General features: G+C 33.5%; 2 protein-coding genes across 4 annotated transcripts in view; both read left to right on the top strand.

The window, feature by feature from the left end:
• LOC127084545 (uncharacterized) overlaps positions 1-7,139 on the top strand; it is an 81,224-nt gene extending 74,085 nt beyond the window's left edge. Inside the window, exons 7-14 of one of the 2 annotated variants that reach the window (XM_051025028.1) lie at positions 3,707-4,427; positions 5,003-5,142; positions 5,337-5,405; positions 5,484-5,585; positions 5,685-5,765; positions 6,103-6,169; positions 6,264-6,398; positions 6,479-7,139. In XM_051025028.1, coding sequence (XP_050880985.1) covers positions 3,707-4,427; positions 5,003-5,142; positions 5,337-5,405; positions 5,484-5,585; positions 5,685-5,765; positions 6,103-6,169; positions 6,264-6,398; positions 6,479-7,008 — 1,845 coding nt within the window. In that variant the 3' untranslated portion in view covers positions 7,009-7,139. The remainder of the gene's footprint in view (positions 1-3,706; positions 4,428-5,002; positions 5,143-5,336; positions 5,406-5,483; positions 5,586-5,684; positions 5,766-6,102; positions 6,170-6,263; positions 6,399-6,478) is intronic. The other variant, XM_051025026.1, reaches the window with a different exon arrangement.
• Positions 1-22,179, top strand: part of LOC127084543 (uncharacterized) — a 56,238-nt gene that overhangs the window by 19,662 nt on the left and 14,397 nt on the right. The window lies entirely within an intron of this gene.

Below are 22,179 nucleotides of genomic sequence, written 5' to 3'. Positions count from 1 at the left end.
GATTATGGAAGCTACCAAGATGCTCGAAGTCAAGTAGTTATATCCAAAAATAAACTCCTAGATTCTTGTTTATTGTTGGAAGCCGATCAAGGGATAGTGAAAATGCATGACTTGGTTCGTGATGCTGCCCAATGGATAGCGAACAAAGAGATTCAAACAGTACAAGTGTATGACAAAAATCAAAAGGCAATGGTTGAAAGGGAGAAAAATATAAAATATTTGTTATGTGAAGGCAAGCCAAAGGACGTGTTTTCCTGTAAGCTTGATGGTTCCAAGCTTGAGATTCTAATTGTCATTTTATGTAGGGAAGAAGGTGACAAGCTTTCAAATATCAAAGTACCAGATTCCTTTTTTGAAAATAATACTGGACTTCGAGTTTTTGTTTGTGATTTTTTTTTTTTAAACCTATCATTACCTCAATCAATACAATCGTTGAAGAATATTCGATCTCTTATCTTTAGATCTGGTATGTTGGGTGACATTTCTATCTTGGGAAATCTGCCAAGCCTTGAGACACTTGATTTGAGTTATTGTCTTATTAATGAATTGCCGAGCGGAATTACGAAATTAGATAAGTTCAGATTGTTGAAATTGGAATTTTGTACAATTTTTTGGAATAATCCGTTTGAAGTGATTGAAAGATGCTCATTACTTCAAGAGTTGTATTTTGTTGGGAGTTTTAATCATTGTTGTCGAGAAATAACTTTACCTACATTGCAGAAGTTTTATGTAGCCGACAACTCTCTAATTGATTATTCATCAAAGTGTGTGTCTATTGACAACATGAATCAGTTTTTTCTATCTGAAACAACACTCAAGTATTGTATGCAAGAAGCAGAGGTTCTCAAACTAAGTAGAATCGAGGGGGATGGGGAAATATCATACCTGAGATTGTTCCTTTGGACCATGGTATGAATGATCTAGTTGTGCTTGATTTAAGTTGCATTTCACAACTACAATGCCTCATTGGAACTAAGCATACTTCTTCTCAAATATCACATGTATTCTCCAAGTTGGTTAAACTACGTCTGAATAAAATGGAAAATCTAGAAGAATTGTGCAACGGTCCTCTTTCCTTTGACACTTTTAAGAGTTTAGAGGAATTATCTATTGGGAATTGCAAACACTTGCGAAGCTTATTTAAGTGCAACCTAAACCTATGCAGTTTAAAGAAAGTTTCATTGAATAGTTGTCCGATGTTGATCTCCTTATTTGAACTTTCAACTGCCCGTAGCCTAGTGTTGTTGGAGATATTGGAAATAATTGACTGTGAGGGTCTTGAATATATAATACTAGATGAAAGAAAAGGAGAGGGATCAAGAAGAGAAATAATTGATGAGGATAGCAGGAGTCTGGACCCAATGTTTTTGAAACTAAAAGCTCTTGAAATTGAGAAGTGTCCAAACTTTGAAGTAATACTTCCGTTTGTCTCTGCTCATGATCTTCCGGCACTAGAATCCATCACAATGAGAAGTTGTGATAAGCTGAAATACATATTTGGGCAAGATGTCAAACTTGGTTCCCTAAAAAATATAAATCTCGATGATGTACCCAATTTAATTGATATTTTTCCAGAAAGTAATCATACGACGTCTTTGACCTATAAGAAGTCATCTTCTATTTCTAGATCCGCTTCGAAGCCAGCGACACAGTCGGACTATATCAAATGCAACATCTTTTCATGGATTGATATGTATTATTGTGGAAACAAATTGAGGAGTACCAAAAGTACTAAAATTCCATTGGTTCATGTGAATCAACCACAAAACAACTTAATGGTAACCCTATTACCTACTTCTCATATGTTAATTCTTGCATTTATTTTATAATATATGAAACTACATATACATTTTCTTATAATAAAAGAAACTAAATATATATTCATTTTATTAAATAATCTCTCATGTCTCTAACTATAAGTATCAATTAGGATATATTTTTATTCATAAATACAAAGCTCTTTTTCAAATTACTAGATGCATTTATTTTTCTAAACATAAGTCTAATTAATACTGCTTAATTTGGATTGAAATTTGAAAACATCAATGTTTAATTCATGTATACACAAGATAGTTTAGAAATATTCTCACACAAAATCTATACATCTTGAGTGGAGAAACTATTAGATATTTATAGTGTCAAAGTTTATCATAGATAATATTAGCCCATCTTTAGGACTTGTATTGTATCAAAATTTAAAAATAAAAAAAATAAAAATGATATGTTTGCATTTTTTGAATTTTATATACACTCACCATGAGATTAATATAAATTCTTTTTTATTTGGATCACATTACAGGAATCAAATTCATATTGCCTTAGCATAAACATATGGGAGCGTGCGCAATGTATTTCAAGACAATCAAAGATCCTGTGCAATGTTAAAAAGATTGAGTTGACTGAGTTGAGGAAGATAAAATCAATATTTGTCCTATCTATTGCTCCAAGAATGTTGTTGGAAACTTTGATAATTAAAGGTTGTGATGAATTGAAACACATAATAATAGACACCGAAGATCACGACAATGCTGATGACAATAATTTGGGCAATGTCTTCCCAAAGTTGAAACTGCTTTCCATTATAGATTGCATCCGATTGGAATATATATTCGGACATTACAATGATGATCATCAAAACGACATTGAGGTTCATCTTCATCTTCCAGCATTGGAGTGTCTCTATCTTTCCAATCTGCAAAATTTGGCTGCCATGTGTCCTAAACAATATCACACAACATTTCCACCTTTGAAAGAACTTGTACTTGATAATTGCTTACAGGTTGCTGATATGAAACCTATTGGTGATTTCATACCTCATCATTTGGTTTCAAGATCTGTCGATGGTACCATCACAAAGGTATTCCTATTTCTATATATTTTTGTTTCTGAAATTAATTAATCTTACTTAAAGAATGCTATGATAATGCAATTGATAATTTCTTAACAATTATTTTTATAAAATAATAATAAAAAAGGCCTATCACATACTTAAATCTGTCACTAGCACCCCAATTTTATGGATTTCATGTATGATTGTTAAGACAACCTAGGAAAAACAATTTTATTTTAATTTCTTGTAAAAAAAGTATTGCAATTTAGTTTTATATACTATTTATTATTAAAAAATAGGTTAAATATGTTTGTGGTCTTCTCAAATATTTTATTTTCTTTTTTAGTCCCTCAAAAAAATTTCTTTAAAGGATGGTCCTCTTAATATTTTTTATCCACACTTTTGGTCCCTCATGCAACTTAGTGACCGTTTTTACAATTTAGCGACTGAATTTGTGACAGTTTTAGCGACGATTTATTACTTAGCAACTGAATTAGCAAGAGAGCAAAAGTGTGGGTGAAAATTTTTAGGATGATCATTCTTTAAAGGAAATTTTTTAAATGACTAAAATTGAAATATGAGATATTTATGAAGACCATATTTAACCCTTAAAAAAATACAACCTCCCTTAACATATTCTGTTAATTTGTTATCTTCTTTTTATACAAATTATTAATTTCATCCTTAAATATAAATATTATTTTACCATTTCACCTAAAATAAGAAATTTAAAATATTTCTTAAAAAAATAAATTTGTTACGATATAAAATTTTTGATTCAAAATTATCCTTCAATGGCTTATCAGACACACCTTAGCTTAGGTGGTCATATTTATGGCTATATAACTGAGTTTATTTTCCATTCATTTATCACAGAAATTGAGTGGGAAAATGGAGTGTTTGCTTGCTTTGGAAAGACTCGTGTTAAATAAGTCCAAAGTAGAAAGTATATTTTGTGTCAATGAAGTAAATGAACAACAAATAAACTTAGTGTTGCAAAAGATTATGCTGGACGAATTATATGTGGTGACTTGTCTTTTTGTTGGTCCCAAAGATTCTTTTGTCCTCCAAAACCTAATAACGATACAAATTATGCGATGTGAAAAGTTGCAAGTCATTTTCTCCGATTCTATTTTAAGATGTCTACCACAATTGCGTGATATAATGATAATAGAGTGTGATGAGTTGAAGCATATCATTGAAGATGATTTAGAGAATAAGAAAATGTCAAATTCCTCATCCTCAAGGACATGCTTCCCAAAGCTAAATGTGCTTGTTGTAATAAAGTGCAACAAGTTGAAATGTGTATTTCCGACCTCCGTATGTAACGAGCTTCCGGAGCTAAAGTGTCTGATCATAAGAGAAGCAGATGAACTAGAGGAAATATTTAAAAGTGAAGGGGAGGAAAATCAGAAAGCCAAGATTCTAAATTTGAAATTTGTAGCATTTGTGAACCTACCAAGCCTCTTCCAAACACAGGGAATTCAATTTCAAACTGTAGAATCTCGTTTTGTAATGGATTGTCAAAAACTCTCTCTCACTTCAACATCAACACTCGTCTATCTCTGGGAAATAATTGGTTCCGATTCACTCATGGGTACACACTTTACCTAATACTTTTCAAAATTATTACATTTTTCGTAAATAATATTTACAAATTTTATTTTTACAAAGTTATGCTTATTCCTTGTAATGCTTCTCCTAGTGTATGAATATGCGTGCTTAAATATTAATCATTTCTCAAGTTGTCAGAGATGCAAATAGTTTGGTTTTTTTAAATATGTAATTGCATTTGCTCTTGAGTCCACCTTACTAGATTCATGGCTAAGTTTCTTGATGAGTTTCTCGAAGTTTCTTGTAAAACTCATCTCTAAATTTTGTCAAAATCAGGAGGACTCACAGTGATTTTGTCAATCTCATTTATTTTTATATAGTCATTTATTTCATCATTACTTTCCACTTATAAACAATGATGCAAACACATGGATAAGTATTTCTAATATGTAAGAGCTCATAGAGTTATCCATATTCTTACTAATAGAAGCTTTATCAAAGTGGTAAATTTTATTTATTAGGCATAGACAAATAAATAACTGAAATCTAGTCAACATTTTGGTTTTATTATTATGCTTTCTAAGTTACTATCTAACAATGTTAATCTATAACATTTAGATATGGATGAAGGAGCGTTAAGAAATTTGTTGATTATAATTCAAAATATACAAGAAGAATCCCGTGGCCACAATACTAAAGATTTTATCGCTGGAATTGAAGTTGAAGCAGCGTCAAGACACGAGTTGACATCTTCAGAGGTCAATAGCAATCTATTTATTCAAGCTAACAACACCTAAATATGACAATGCATTTGTATCAAATATGAAACATACACCAGAGACATTACCAATAACACCAACATATTCGGCAGGCTATGTTTTGAATTTTATATCATTACCCTAGAGCCTTACTTAATAACAGATATCATTAATTTGTGTATTTCTTATGATAGGAGAATGAATATTCAACAAGTCCACTTGGAGAACCTGATGCTACTGCCAAACCTTCTCAGGAAAATAATGTATTACAGTACCATCTCATTCATTGTGCATTTAAAGCTAAAAATACATTCCAACTAATTTTCATTTTATGCAATTAGTTGGAGAGCTCTATGTCCGGAAAAGATGTAGCAACAACTTTTCCAACCATTTCAGAAAACAAGAATGAGCCAACTGTACACTCAGATGCTCCTAAACAAAAGGCATTTCCCCTAATTTTCCTGTATTTTGTTTTTTACTCATTTTCAATGCAGGGATTGAATTATACTACTATAATTATAGACATTCTTCTGAATTTTCAGCAGGGTGCTGAGATAAGTGTTGAAGAAGGAATTACATCAAATAATGCCAAGACAATAACATCATCAACTCATTTAGAATTAGTAAGTTTATTATCAAGCCTATTAATTACTTTTGAGTGTAAAACATCTTCAGAGCACAAAACTTATATAGTATGTAATATGTATCAAGTTTGCGAACATGTTCTTCTGCTTACAATCAGGGGAATTACTTCCATGTGATTGCTTTCATATAAAGACTTATAAATCTTGTCTCCAAATTAGTTACGCATAACATGGAAATTCTTTTGGTTTCAATTTTTTATTCTATCCGTAATGAAATCAGACCTCTAAACTAAAATGTATATTGTTTAATATAGTAAGGTTGATGCTATAAATATTAAGACTCAACATTATATCAATTTTTGATTTATATGTGTAGGAACATGGTGATAACCAAATAGCTGCGGCTTCTTTTTCAATTGGCAATAAAGAGACCAATGATCAAGGTGAAGAATCTGAATATATTTTCATTTCTTATGTTACTTCAACACTCATCACCTTTTTGAGTATGCACTTTTTCCTCTCTTATAACTTGTGTAGTTTCTCGGATTGATGATGCTCTTAAGAATGTAAGCTCAAATATTGAGGAACAGTTGTCCAAGGAAGATGATATAATAGTTTCAAAATCAAAACCCTCTTCTATTGCATATCAGTTTCCTTCAATACCTTCTAAAGGTATCTTATTGATTCAATTTGTTTGAGTAACTATTTTGTGCCCTTTAAATAAGTATAATTATTATTTCCTATACTTTCAGGGAACTCATCTAAAAACGTAGAAAATTTAAGTTCTTCTATGCTTGTCACGAAGGAGCTTGAGCAGCTAGTCTCTGAGAAGCATTTGGCTTCTGAGAACTTGTCTTTGTTAACTGATTTCTTTGTTTTGCACCCTACCCTTCATTTAAAGGACATTTCACTGAGTAATAGATACAAGGGTTATGCCTACGACTGTCTAGCTGAGCTATTGAAATTTCTGAAAACCCATAGTGTGTTGGATGTGTTAGGTTCAAGCCGCTCTGAATTTATTGAATTATTACAAGATGCGCGCAGATTTCCTTTCGATAAGGAATGGTTGGATGTTGTCGAAAAACGTGTTATGTTTCCTGGTTTACAAGTCTCTCAAGCAGCATTGCAAAAGTTGTTGGACTCAAAGCTCATCTTGACTGAACATGTGAAGGATCTAAAACATCAATTGACATCCTCTGAAGCTGTTTTGGAGAATATCACTCAACAGGAGGCACAAGTTTTAGAAACTCGAGCTACTTTAAGTGATCCCATCGGTTATTAGACTATTTATTGCATTTCTTCACTGCCAAAATTGTTGTTGGAGCTTTTATTTATTTGGTTATTTAGGTTTGAATCATTGAGTTATCTATGCACTCTTTTTTCCTTGATCAAGGTTTATTTCATTGGGTTTTATTTGATAAGGTTTTTAATAAGGCATAGGATTCTCTTACCTTTTTGCTTTAATAAAAATAAAAAGTAAATTATGTTGAACATTTTTAGATTTTTTTTTAAATAATCTAATTTTTCAATTAAAATTCTAAAATAATTATTTTCTAAAAATATTTATCAAAATAATCATGTTTTATGCATACGTCTAAATGATGCATCAGTTGAAATGACGCATCCAATTTGTGAATTATTGGCGTTGGCACATGCATGGAAGTAAAGCCAATGCAATTGGCGCATACTTAATCATATCAAGTGTAGCGTCATTGCATGTGACGCATACTTTATGTATTCTTCTTTAAAATTTTATATCTTATACTTATAAATAAATAAAATAAATAGATAAATGAAAAATAATTATTAATATTATGATATAAAGTTAAAACACATTAAGATTGACAAGAAAATCAATGATCCGCCCGATTAAAACGCCCCCTAGTGCGTTAGCCTTCCTTCGAGGTCTCCCACGATTTCCCTGAGGTCTTTGAGTGCTGACATGATGCAATGGTGGCTGGTGTGAAGGTCTGGTGGAAGGTCCAATTATATTTGATAAATTTATCATCATTTCTCCCCAATAGCTAGGGGTGTTGTCACCAACGACGTTACCGTAATTGAGTTTGGTGTCCATGTTTTCGTAGTTGGGTTGTTGTGGTTGGTTCGTCTGTGGACGATATGGTTGCCCGAATTGAGACATTGAATCATTTTGAAAACGAAGTAATGGTTTCTGTGGTGTAATAAAGTCAAACAATGGTTAAGCGTTGTGGCGATGAGATGTTTGGGCGTTCATAAGTGGAAGGCTATGATGGCATGAGGTTGAATCGTATGAATCGTCCGGACTACAGACAGACGTGGTGGCTGTGTATGGTTGTTGGTGGTTAGGATTTGGTTCCATATTTTGAGTTTGGGTGTGTGGCATGAATTGACTGCGAGGTTGGGTGTTTGGTGGTTAGGTGTATATGGTAGGGTGATGGTGTGAGGTTGGTTGTTGGGTTTAGGTGGGTTAACATTGTTCTTGGGCGGGAATTTGTTGTTGGATGTTTGATGACGAAGTTCGTTGGCGTGGATAAATCAAATACCTTGGCTCAGACACAAACTGTGGCGTTGTAATCGACCTAAATCATGCCATATGATGTTGAGTTGGTCTAGCATCATGTGTAGTGGTAAAATTTCGAGATTAAACTATTGATTAATTTAATTCACAAAACAAGAGTCGTCACCGCGCTTTTGATTGTTTCCAAAGATAAAAAGGAAAAAGTACGAACAAAATCTGAAGAAATTTTAAAACAAAACTAATAAAAAGAAGAAAATGTATCTAATAATGTCCAAAAAAAACTATGAGTTGTAGATCTGTTCAATAAGGTGAATATAGTTATAATCGAAAAATCAATCATGTTATTGATAATCCTAATTTTTTTGTCTTTTCAATGGTGTTGTTTATCTATGTGTTTTTTAGGACGGTTAGAACTCAAATAGGCAAAATATGCGAGTTTTGAATCTTTTCAATAGGGAGAAAAATGCAGAAAATTGTAAACAGACATAGAAGGAGATTGGTCGTCTTATTTCAGGCATAACTTGATTTTCGTAAGTCTGTTTGAGGTGTCGTCAGTTATGTTAGAAAACTAATGCAATAATATTTCTTTTTAAGTGGGGAAATTGACTTTAGGAGTGTTAAAACATGAGCATTTTGTTGGTTTTTATACCAAAGGCGTAGGCAAATTCAGTCTTGCGTTAGTCATCGTGTTTCACGCGTAACTTGAGTTTGGTAAGTTCATTTTTGTGTGTCATAAGTTGCATTAGAAAGAGAATTCGACGATATTTTAGACTGAAGAGTTTCATAATTTTATCATAAGTCTATAATATTTTATGATATTTTGAAGTCAGACAAAACTTTTTTATCTAATGCAAGTATGAATTCTTGTCGTTTGATTAAACTGAACCGATTGGGGTATTAAGTTCTAAAATAAAAATTATATTCTTAAAATAGACATTCTAAGTTTTCCAGAATATATTCATTTTCTTAATTACGACTCTGTTTGATGTTTTAAATAATTATTCTAATATTAAGTATAATTAGCACAAGACATGATTTTGATGCGGTTTTGATGTTGTTGATGAGAAAATAATATATTTTATTCATTATACTGAGTTATGATGAAAAGTGTTGAGTTTGCTGAGTTTTAGGTTCAAAGAGAAACTAGTGTTGTTGGACTCCGGTCATGTGTTATAGGACTTCGATCTAGCGTTGAAAGACTTCAATTCAGTGTTGTGATTCATAGTTGGTAATGGAAGTAGGCGTTTCAGATGGAAAATGTTTGCATTAGTTTGTAGCATCATACATCATGTATATCGTAGATTAGTTTAGGACTTCAGTCCAGTGTTGTAGGACTTCCGTCTAGTGTTGAGGATCCCTCAGTAACATAATTCTGATATCCAGTATTGTAGGACTTCGGTCTAGTGTTGTAGGATGATACCACATTCATCGAAGTAGAGAAATTACGCATTGCAGCATGATTGTATGTTGTATATTATTTGAATTAATTATATATTAATGTGGACTATCCTTGTTATTTATACACCATTAACATATGTGAATGTATTATCCTTCACTATTGTTTATTCCTTGGGTGTGAAGTTTTATTATTTCTTATCTGAAATGAACTTATAAACCGTACTTATTATGTTTATGTATTTAAAACTATTATTGATTGTTGTATGATACATTGATGAGGTTATTTTGCTGAATTTTCCTTACAATTTAATTGGAGGATCAATTTTTTTTGGGTACTTTCTAGCAATATGTTTTGGTGGTAATCAATTTCGTGGGAGGTTTTTGAAATCTGGTTTGTTTTGTTGCGGTAATCAGTTTCTATAAGTTCATTATATTGGCGTATAGTGGTTGTATTTGTTGCGAGGTGTTTTCATTACTCCCTCCGTCCCAAAATAATTGTCATATTTATACTTTCACACATATTAAAAATATATGATAAATGAAAGAGAAAAAAGTGATTTTACCAAACTATTTTATCAACTATATTCGAATTAGCATTAATTCAAAGTTAGAAAACAATAAATTCAGAGCATTAATTAAAGGTAATTAGAAGATAAAAATTAAAATTGCATTAATAAGTTAAAGTAAATATTTTAATTAATTCATACTTGCCATGTCATAATTTAAAATAAAAAGATAAAAAAGATATTTGTATTTGATTTCCTTAAAAATATTTGTATTAATTAATATTTTTATTGATATTATATTAATTAATTATTATATTTTTTTATAAAATATATTTTAATTAAGATTTTTAGAAGTTAATTAATTAAAATAATAAAAAGAAAATATTGGGCCTTAAGAAACTCACACAAGTTGATATTTAGTAGATGGAAGTTGTTCTTTCCACCCTCATGTGTTTTTCTCAATCAGAGCCTTTGTTGAGTAACGGTAAAAGGTACTTCACACAACCTTTAGATCATCATCCACCTTGAGTTCAAGCATGGTGAACCATATCTTCTCTTCGTTGTCAATTGAGTGTGAACGGTACTCGAGCTTGATAACTATTTGATTTTCTGGATATTGCATGAGAATATTCAGTTTGAATTTCAAATCGACGAAAAATATGTCATCGAAGACCTTAAACTGAAGTGGGGGATTTACGTCGTTGAAATACACAAATGCAAGATGGGGATAGAGATTTATTCTGATTTTTGTAAAGAAAATGGAATAAAATACCCTCTTTATAGAAATTGTAGATCAATGAGGATCTTACAAACTCTATCATATAATCAATACATAATTCAATACTAATTATAGAAATCGTAGATAAATAAGGATGTTGATAATTATAGCCAAATCTTATATATGAAATTAAATTTCTAGGCTAAAAAAAGAAAAACTTTCATGGATTCAACTTGTAATTCATTGAATGAAGAGGTTTTAAAAGGTACAATACTAATTATAGCCGAAACAAACAAATACATACGATTCCAAATGAATTACAAACTTGCATTAGAAACTATGATGCATACACACATAATTGACAAAGTACAAATATGAGATAAATCAAATAATGTATATGCACAAATTTACTAATCATCAAAACTAAATTGATAGCAACAATGACTTCAATTTCATCAGGGTCACTGCCACTAAACTCATCACTAGCATAGTTAGTCTCCATCTCATTATCCACTCAACTAGATGAACCTATATTATCAACATCATTCAAAACATTTTTTGGAGTGTGCCCGTGCTTCTTTGCAACACATTTTACCCGACCTTTTTTTACCATTTCCATCACATTCTCACTACGCCAAAAAGGACTATTAACAGCGCATCTTAGACAGCGCTTTTAAAAGAAAGCGCTGTCTAAGGTTAAAATAAAAATGAAGCGCTGAAAATGTTCCAAGAAAATAATGAAAGCGCTTCTAAATATAGACCTTAGACAGCGCTTTTGAAAAAGCGCTGTCTAAAGTCTTTAAATTTTAAAAAAAAAATAAAACCAAAAGCGCTGTCTAAGGGGGGGTTTAGAAAGCGCTTTTGGAAAGCGCTGTCTAAGGCCCCCCTTAGAAAGCGCTTTCCACAAAAGCGCTGTCTAAGGTCTAATAAAAATAAAATTTCAGACTTTAGCGCTTTCATTCTCTGTTCTTTTGTTTTGCCTCTTCACTCACCAGCAACCTTTCACTCAACTCACAGCGCTTCCGCCGCACTCGTATTCCCCTCAATCTCCAGCAACCTTCCACTCTAAAAGACGACAGCACACAACATCACGCCTTCCACTCCAAAACACGAAAACCCCATTTTCGTTAAACTTCCGAAAACCCTTTTATCCGCCGTCGAGGGTCCCTCCGCCGTCAACGAAACATTCGACCGCCGCACTCGCCTCTCACGGTACGTTCTGCTCTAAAAATGTGCTTGTTTGATTGTAATGCAATGAGTTCAAATGTGCTTGTTTGGTGTTAGCATATGGCTGTCCTGTTTGAATCTACACTCAATGTTAGGGTTAACCTCCAAAAATGTTAACATATTGCCCTGTTGAAATCTTGACCAATAAAAATGTTGACATATTGCCCTGTTTGGTGTTAACATATTGCCCTGTTGAAATCTTGACCAATAAAAATGTTGAAATCTTGTTTGGTGTTAGCATATTGCCCTGTTGAAATCTTGACCGTGAAAAATGTTATTGAAATATTTAGTTTATTGACTGCACTTGTTAGGGTTAACCTCCAAACCAGTAACTTGAGAAAACTCGTTGAATTTCTGCATGACCAACTTAATAGATGTTGGATATCCCCTGGTAAAAATTAGCAAATGCCTTGGAGGTTGGTTGCAGTGGAGCCAACTAAATTGCTATAGAACCTCATAATTTCTGCATGACCAACTAAATTGCAGTGGAACTAATATTACTTTGATTTTGCTTACTTTTGAGAGAAGCATAGAAGTACTTATTATTACTATCTTAGAAATATATTAGAAATAGAGACTACAATATAATAGAGACTACTTATTATTGCTAACTTAGAAATATATTAGAAATAGAGACTACAATATAATCAATTAATAAAAGAAGAAAAATTTAAGAATTCGCTTGATTAAATTATGAATTTGCACAAAGATTTCACTAACAATAAAAATAACAAATATTTCACTTTTATCTTATGTATATTATGATAAACTTTAATCACAAAATATCTTATCTTCCCTTTTATCTTATGTATGTTATGATCCATTTTTTATGCCATCATAATATTATCATGAATATTTCTCCCTAATACAAAGCGTGATTGAAAAGGAGAGATAGTTGGAGGAATAATAATCTTCAACCTATTTACAACCACTTTGTTAATAATTTTATACGACATGGTTTAATTGTTTACTTTAATAAGTAGGAAAACCATGGATAAAACATGGATCTGTGCCGATCGAATGACCAAAGAGTACGAGAGTGGGGTTTTGGAATTCGTTAAGTATGCTGTTCAACACGCTGAAAACCCCAGACGAATGCATTGTCCTTGCTTGCGTTGTTGTTATATTGGTAAGGTTGACGCACATGGATTGAAATCGCATTTGCTGAGGCATGGAATTGATCAAAGTTATCAGTGTTGGATATTTCATGGTGAGAAAATTAACGAGAATGTTGAATCGAGTGGAAAAAGTAGTACGACCTATGCTTCATACGACAAAGACACGGAAACATACGATTGTGATCGAGTTGAAGAGATTGTAGAAGCACTGGAAGAAGATCTTCATGATTGTCCTGAAATGTTTGAGAGGATGGTAAGCGATGCTGAGAAACCGTTGTACAAAGGTTGCACTAAATTCTCAAGACTTTCTGCGGTATTAAAGTTGTACAACTTAAAGGCGGGTAATGGATGGTCGGATAAAAGTTTCACAGAGTTGTTGGCCCTTATGAGAGAAATGCTACCGGATGATAATGTTCTTCCTAATCGAACCTATGAGGCAAAAAAAATGTTGTGCTCTATTGGCATGAGCTATGATAAGATACATGCTTGTCCTAACGATTGCATTTTGTTTCGTAACGAATATGCAATGTTAACTGAGTGCCCTAAATGCGGTTTGTCTCGATATAAGAAAAGATTATCTCCCGCAAAAGTCTTATGGTATTTTCCGATAATTCCGAGATTTAGGCGCATGTTTCGTAGTGAAACCGATGCAAGACATCTTACTTGGCATGCAGATGAAAGAATTATTGATGGAATGTATCGGCATCCGGCTGATTCACCACAGTGGTCGAAGATTGATAATGATTATCCTGAGTTTGGATCAGAAGCAAGAAACCTTCGATTGGCATTATCTACTGATGGAATGAACCCACATGGTCTTCAAAGTATCTCACATACCACATGGCCTGTGATTCTTATGATTTATAACCTACCTCCGTGGCTATGTATGAAGCGTAAGTACATGATGTTATCTATGTTAATCTCTGGGCCTAAACAACCAGGGAATGACATTGACGTATACTTGACACCTCTGATCGAAGATTTAAAGATTTTGTGGGAGAACGGTGTGGAGGTTTATGATGGATATAGGAAAGAAAGTTTCAATTTGAGGGTGATGTTGTTTGGCACAATTAATGATTTTCCAGCATACGGGAATCTATCTGGGTATAGCATTAAAGGTCAACGTGCGTGTCCTGTTTGTGAAGACGGAACCGATACGATTCGATTGGAACTTTGCCAGAAGAATGTGTTTCTCGGTCATCGTAGATTCTTACATTCTAAACATCACTACCGTGGGTGGAGAAAAGCATTCAATGGAGACACCGAACATCGTAGAGCTCCACCCGCATTGTCAGGTGAACAAGTTTTTGAAAAGGTGAAAGATGTGCGTACTGAGTTTGGCAAGCCTTTTGCACATAAGATTGTGAAAGGTGGGTGGAAGAAAAGGTCGATATTTTTTGAATTGCCATATTGGAAGTCTTTGTACGTGAGACATTTTCTCGATGTTATGCATATTGAAAAAAACGTATTTGAAAGTGTTATCGGTACATTACTCAATATAAAAGGCAAGTCTAAGGATGGCCTTAAAGCAAGGGAGGACATGTTAAAAATGGGAATGAGAACTGAATTAGCACCCGTGAAGAAAGGAAGACGAACATATCTACCACCTGCTGCTTTTACTTTATCTAGAAAGGAGAAAAAAATTTTGTGTAAGTCTCTGAGTGAAGTTAAGGTTCCAGAAGGATACTCATCTGATATCAGAAGACTTGTTTCTATGAAAGACCTCAAGTTGAAGAATTTGAAGACACATGATTGCCATGTTATAATGGAACATTTTCTACCGATAGGTATACGTTCTATTTTGCCAGAAAAAGTAAGAAGTGCCATAACTAAATTGTGTTTTTTCTTTAGGTCAATTTGTAGTAAGGTGATCGATCCCGAGATCTTACCAACACTACAAAAAGAGATTGTAATTACCTTGTGTGAGCTTGAAATGTATTTTCCTCCGTCTTTTTTTGACATAATGGTTCATTTAGTTGTTCATCTTGTGAAAGAGACACAGTTGTGTGGACCCGCATATATGAGATGGATGTACCCTGCTGAACGGTACATGAAAATATTAAAAGGGTACGTGAAATCCCGAAGTCGACCAGAGGGTTGTATTGTTGAACGATACATTGTTGAAGAAGCTGTTGAGTTTTGTACTGAATATTTGTCTAACGTTCAATCGATTGGACTCCCCAGAGCTCAGATTTTCGACAAAATGGAAGGTAAAAAATTAATTGGGAATAAAATTGTGACAATATCAAGGGATGAACGGGATCAAGTTCATTTGTATGTTCTGCACAATAATAATGAGGTTGAGCCATATGTTGAAATGCACAAGGATGTACTCCGAAGGTTAAATCCGAACAGAAATGAAAATTGGATAGTTATAGAGCACAATCAAAGTTTCATACAATGGTTGAAGGATCATATTTATTTGAAGCGCTCTTCAGATCCTTCTTCGGTAACAGAAAGGTTGAGATGTTTGGCGTATGGTCCAAGTTTGCATGTGTTTTCTCATAGCGCATATTCAATTAATGGATACACATTTTATACCAAAGAACAAGATGATAAGAGTACTATGCAAAATAGTGGTGTCACCGTGCTAGCTGAAGCAATGCATATATCAAGTATGAAGGACTTAAACCCCAAATATGCAAATTTGTCATATTTTGGAGTTATTGAGCATATTTGGGTGTTTGATTACGAGAAGTTTCAGATTCCCATCTTTGGTTGCAAGTGGGTGAGTAGTAGTGGCATACGAATGGATAAGTCTGGATTTTTGCAAGTTGATTTTACTAGGGTGGGGTACAAAGATGAACCTTTTATTCTAGCATCTCAAGCTAAACAAGTGTTCTATGTGAATGACCCGAAGAGTACAAAATGGTCTATAGTGCTTTTCTCTAACAAAGTGACTGATGATAGCGGTGTCGATCAATGTGATATTGATGTTGAGAATGAGTCATGCATTAGACGGAATGAGTTGAATAGAAATGATGAAGTTGAGGATCTTATACCGGATGAGTCATATATAAGAAACGATCATAATGAGGGAATTTGGATCAATTCATCCGTACGCATTGCTAAGAAACAAGTGATTAATATTCCAACAAAGAAAAGAAAGAGATGTTAGTGACTTAGGTAAATTATCCATGGTTTCTTTATGTTCAACATATAAGTGCAATACAAATTTCATTTTAATGGCATATTTATAAATTTTATGAACATCTTTATCATTGACCATTCTCTTGCATTTTCCCTCGTCATTTTTATATCACCATAACCTATATTTTAAATGATCAAGATCACTACTCTCTTCCAATATACCAGTAACTTCATATAAGCTCCACTTATTAGGATCAGTGTCATCTCCTGCATGTTCACGTCCCCTTTTGTAATAGAGCACACAGTTCCTAATACATCTAACCCATAATGAAAATTCAAACTAAAACTCATTCCTGAAAATTTCACTTATGATTTTCAAGAACAAACACCAAAAAAGATGAAAGGAACCAACTTTACCTCAATCATAAGTTCCATTCGTCTACCATTGTCAAATAAATGGTAAACATGGATAATGGATGAAGCATGTGTTCCTTTCGCCTTCCTTAATCGTCTACCTCATTGGAATGATGCTTTCTTCTATCTCAATCACAAACTCCATTCGTTTACCGGTCGCCTCCCTTTGAGTTTCAGATTCTTTCAACCCTAGTTATAAGGATTATATATGAAAGACTATTTGAAGATTTTTGGGAGAAACAATAAAGCAAAGCCATATCAGCCATTGAAACTTAAAAAAATTAAGTATCGGTCAACATCGTTTGCCATGTTGTCTTTTTTGTAATAGAAGGTAAACATTAAGTTATATTATTAATTATAAAGTTGAATAGATGGAGAGTAATTAAATATTATTATTTTAGAAGACAATAAAGAAGAAAGTAATTAATGTTATACTATAAAAGAAAATATTTTTCTAAAACAATCTACCCACAACCGCCACATTTTAATGTTTAAAGAGTAATTCAGGCCGCCACTTTACTTCAAAAAAAAAGAAGGAAAATAATAGGAAGAATCAACCCATAATGCGTAGCATCTTCTCCTCACATTACATTTTTCATTGAAGGTATTATTTGTTTATTCTTCCACACTTGAATCCGATTACCATCCACCAGCTGAAATCATGTTAACGATCTTTACGTTAATAACTCTCTTCACATTACTTTGAATTCAGCGAGAAGATGGAGCGATGTTGATAGAGTAAGGGGAATGATGAAAGAGAGAGAACTGTTGGGTTGTAGTTCTGTGGAGGTTGAACACCAAAGGCCTGCCGCTGAAGTCTACTCCCTTCCCACAACTTGACTTCCAGTAGAATGAAACAAGTGTTCCTTGTTTCAAGCTGAGGCTACTCTCTCTCTCTCTCTAACTGAGGCTACTCCCTTCAATGATGTTCCTCAATGCTCGTTATTCTCATTTAACAAACCTTATCCCATTTTTTTAGTTGAAAAAAAATCATATTGCTATTGTTTCTTGTATATATGATTTTAGAACGGATGGAGAGTATCTAGTGTCTAAGCAAGGACTCACCATGGAAAGTGAAGAAAACACCAAATCAGGCAATATGATATTAGCATATCAAGTATCTTTCAAATCAATGCTTGGGGATGCTTGTAAGCTAGCTCTCAGTAATAGAGGAAGACAGTTGTCTGGCATGATTACATAACATTGGCTTGGGAAATATTCCTCAAGAGTTGATGAATATTTTGAATATATTCGTGGAGCTATTACAAGATGCACACAACTTTGGTTTTGATAAGGATTGGTTGAAGACGTGCTTTGTTTCATGATATACAAGTGTTGGATTCTAAGCAACAGGTTACCAAAGAATTTGAAATGTTGCGTTTCAAGATAGACAATTTAAGTCAATATGTGGAAGATCTTAAGCATCAATTGACATCTTCTGAATCTGTTTTGGAGACCATCATTCAGAAACAGGCAGATTTAAGCGCCCCTATTGGCTATTAGACTTTTTTTTTTACTTCTTTTCCTTCATGCTTTTCAATGTGAGATCTTTTATCCTTCAATATTTTTTTTCCTTGGGTGTGAAGTTTCATTATTTCTTATTTGAAATGAACTTATAAACCGTCCTTATTATGTTTCTGTATTTAAAACTATTATTGATTGTTTTATGATACATTGATGAGGTTATTTTGCTGAATTTTCCTTACAATTTAATTGGAGAATCAATTTTTTTAGGTACTTTCTAGCAATGTGTTTTGGTGGTAATCAATTTCCACAATTGCAGTGGGAGGTTTTTGAAATCTGATTTGTTTTGTTGTGGTAATCAGTTTCTATAATTGCTAGTGATGATTAAGTTCATTATATTGGCGTATAGTGGTTGTATTTGTTGGTGTTTTCATTATTCCCTCCATCTTAAAATAATTGTCATACATGATACTTTCATACATATTAAAGATATATAATAAATGAAAGAGACAAAAATGATTTTAACAAACTATCTTTATCAATTGAGATTAATTACTATACACTGTCAGTGTAAAAAGTTTTACACTGTCGGTTCATCATCATCACCCGTTTGTATTACTTAATAGATTTTTAAAATAAAAGTCAAACTTCTTTTAATATCCAACATGTATAATTAACTGATGATGGTGTAAAACCCTTTTACACTGACAGTGTATTTCAATTAATCTCTTATCAATTATATTCGAATTAGCATTAATTCAAAGTTAGAAAACAATAAATTCAGAGCATTAATCAAAGGGTATAATTAGAAGATAAAAATTAAAATTGCATTGGAAAATTAAATATTTTGGGACAAATTATTTTTCTAAATGGGACATTTATTTTGGGACAAATAACTAATACTTTTTTTCCTTTAAGAATGATTATATAGTCATTAACTTATCCAAAAGTTTAACATTTTAGGATTAAATATACTTTAACACTTCTAATGTGAGCGAGTTTTAGTTTATCTCGTAATATATTTTTTTATTCTCTTTGTAATGTAAAAATTCTTTTATTTTGACCCTTTGATTTAGTTTTGCTGATCACACCTGATTTTTTTAAAATTTAATTAGTGATATGTCAATATTTAATTAATTCGTACTTGCCATATCATAATTTAAAATAAAAAGATAAAAAGATATTTGTATTTGATTTTCCTTAAAAATATTTGTATTAATTAATATTTTTATTGATATTATATTAAATTAATTATTATATTTTTTTATAAAATATATTTTAATTAAGATTTTTAGAAGTTAATTAATTAAAATAATAAAAAGAAAATATCCGGCCTTAAGAAACTCACACAATCTTTCCACCCTTATGTGTTTTTCTCAATTAGAGCCTTTGTTGAGTAACGGTATACCCAGATCCATGGTGTAGTTATACCCAATGTTGTTTTACCTTTCTCTCAGCGTACAGATGTGCGACATGTAAGGAATTGGACGTATGATCTCGATGCTCCACCTTTTACTGGTCCTTTTCCACCTAACATTCCTATGGATGATGAGCAAGGAGCCGATGATGAGTATGACATGCGCGACCAGTCACCTACTCATGATATTTCTACTGCATCACCTACACACACTGCACCTTCTTCTTCTGACCATTTTGCAAGTACCTCTCCCGGTTTTTACATCACTGAGGAGATGTGGCGCGAGCACCTGGCTCGTGAGGAAAGGCGTGACACGTTTCTGAATACCATAAACCAACAACTGACAGATAATATGAGTTTTATGGTAGCCTCCCAACAACGTAGTGAGCAAGCACATCAGATTATCACTGAGTCCTTACTTGCGATCACTAATGAGCAGCATCGCCAGCGACAGGCCACTGAGCGTCACTTCGCACTTATCGAGGCCACCCAAGGGTCTCTCTTAGGTTGCTCTAGGTAACTGCAGGAAGGACTTAGTACCCGTAGTAGGCGTCGTCGACCCAGGCATCCTGACCAGGACGATGACGGTACCGGTGATCACCCATAGTTCTCTCTCTCTCTCTCTCTCTCTCTCTCTCTCTTTTCCAGGTTACTCATATCCTATCTCATATCGCAACATTGAGGACAATGTTCGGTTTTAGTGTGGGAGGAGATTTTTATCGCTTTTTATCCGTATTTCTCCCACTTCTTTAACCTTACCAAAAAAAATTGTGAGCTAAGACAACAGTGCATCTTGAATATTCAGGCTATAAGACAGGTTTATGACGAGATGTAAATGACTTGGGAAAACTTTTTCTAAAAATCGATATTGTCTTAACACCGTAGGCTTCATGATTATAAGAGTCGATCCCGATACCCCATATGTTGTGGCCCTAATTTTTATTTCAAATAAGTCCTTAAGTAGTTTATCCTTGCAGTCAGCTCCGGCTTAAGCATGCTCTACGTAGAGGACCGATGAAAATAAGTGAATGATCACAAAAATTCCTGCTTTGTTCTCTAGTTGTATGAAAATCTAGTCTAAGTGACTCTCACACGGTCATTTAACCCAGCAAAATAAAGACATTCACGAAACATGCAAAAGAAAAATAAAAATAAAAATATATATTATGATATGCCTATTGTTGGTTGGTTCAGAGGTATCTGGTGCTGAACTTGGTAGGATGGATTACGATCCAATCCCCCACAACTGCAAATTGGGTTAAATAAAGGGTTTACACCAACTTATGTACCAGAGCCCCATGCTTAAGATCATAATCACTAACCGGTCACCTTACTATGAGTATGTACGGATAACAGGCTTAATGTGATTGCACCTGAATGAAAAGGACTTAAAGAAGACGAAAAGAAGGCCTAGGTATGGTGGGGTGGTGTGGATTGATTTGTATAGGAACGAAGCCTATGACCGCATTTGCGGGAAGTGTCACTACAATATCCTTAGTTCGATTCGTTAGTACCTATCGATACATTTCCTGAATGAACTTATAAGCCTTTTTGACTTGAATTAACTCTGGTTGATACTGTTTTTCTTACATGAGCTATAAAGAGTTTTTGCTTGAGGACAAGCAAAGGTTTAAGTGTGGGAGAATTTGATCACACTGAATCACACCGTATTTTTGACTCGGATTTCACATGTTTATTAGGTCTTTATTATCATTTTGCTTGTGTTATGCTCTCTTTTATGTCGTTTTCAGATATTTAGCTCTTTCGGGATCCTTTTAGAAGAAACGAAGCAAAAAGACCAAAAATTAGGGTTTTTTGGCAAATATTGTACACATGGCGTTATGCATGGCGGCCGCTATAGGAGAGGCCATGACTCATCATCCCTCAACCAGGAGGTAACCGCCACAATCCCATGAACTTTCCCATTTCCACACATGGCGGGCGCCATGAAGGGGTGGCGGGCACCACCTTTGTATTTCACATTCCCACTAAGGAGAAGTTGAATGGCACCATGATCTTTGCAAGCTGCTGAAATCCTCTATAAATAGGTCGTTTTAGTTCATTTCCAAATCATCCAACTTAGTTTACAACACTAAGACTATATTTATCATTTGTAAAAGCGGTAATCCGTCACATCGAGGGGTTATCGCACCTTAGTGAGATTGAGTTGGAGCACTTCGATTTTGCTGTCGTCTTTATCTTCAGAGTCGAAGGTTTGTTTTCCTTGTACCAGATTTAAAGCCTCCGTTTGGAGCAGGTTCTTATTTAATCGCTTTTATTTATTTTACCTGTCATGCTTTACTTTATTTAAATTCTTGTCATGCTTTACTTTATATAATTTCTCGTCACGCTTTACTTTATTTAATTTCTCGCTACGCTTTACTTTATTTAATTTCTTGTCACGCTTTACTTTATTTAATTCCTCTCATTGTCTTTACTTTATTTAAATTTCTCGCCATTATCTTTATTGCTCGTTTTAAGTATTTTACTCGCTTTACTTGTCTTTTACGCCTTACATTCTAAAACAACTTTTCATCATGATCAATATCGTTGTGTTTATTTGTATTACCATGTCTGGCTAAATCTTTCAAAGGTTAGAATGTA

The sequence above is a fragment of the Lathyrus oleraceus genome, chromosome 5 (assembly GCF_024323335.1).
Source record: "Lathyrus oleraceus cultivar Zhongwan6 chromosome 5, CAAS_Psat_ZW6_1.0, whole genome shotgun sequence".
In the NCBI taxonomy this organism is placed as follows: domain Eukaryota; kingdom Viridiplantae; phylum Streptophyta; class Magnoliopsida; order Fabales; family Fabaceae; genus Lathyrus; species Lathyrus oleraceus.
Note: the sequence above shows the minus strand (reverse complement) of the source record. Positions and strands in the feature narration are given on the sequence as shown.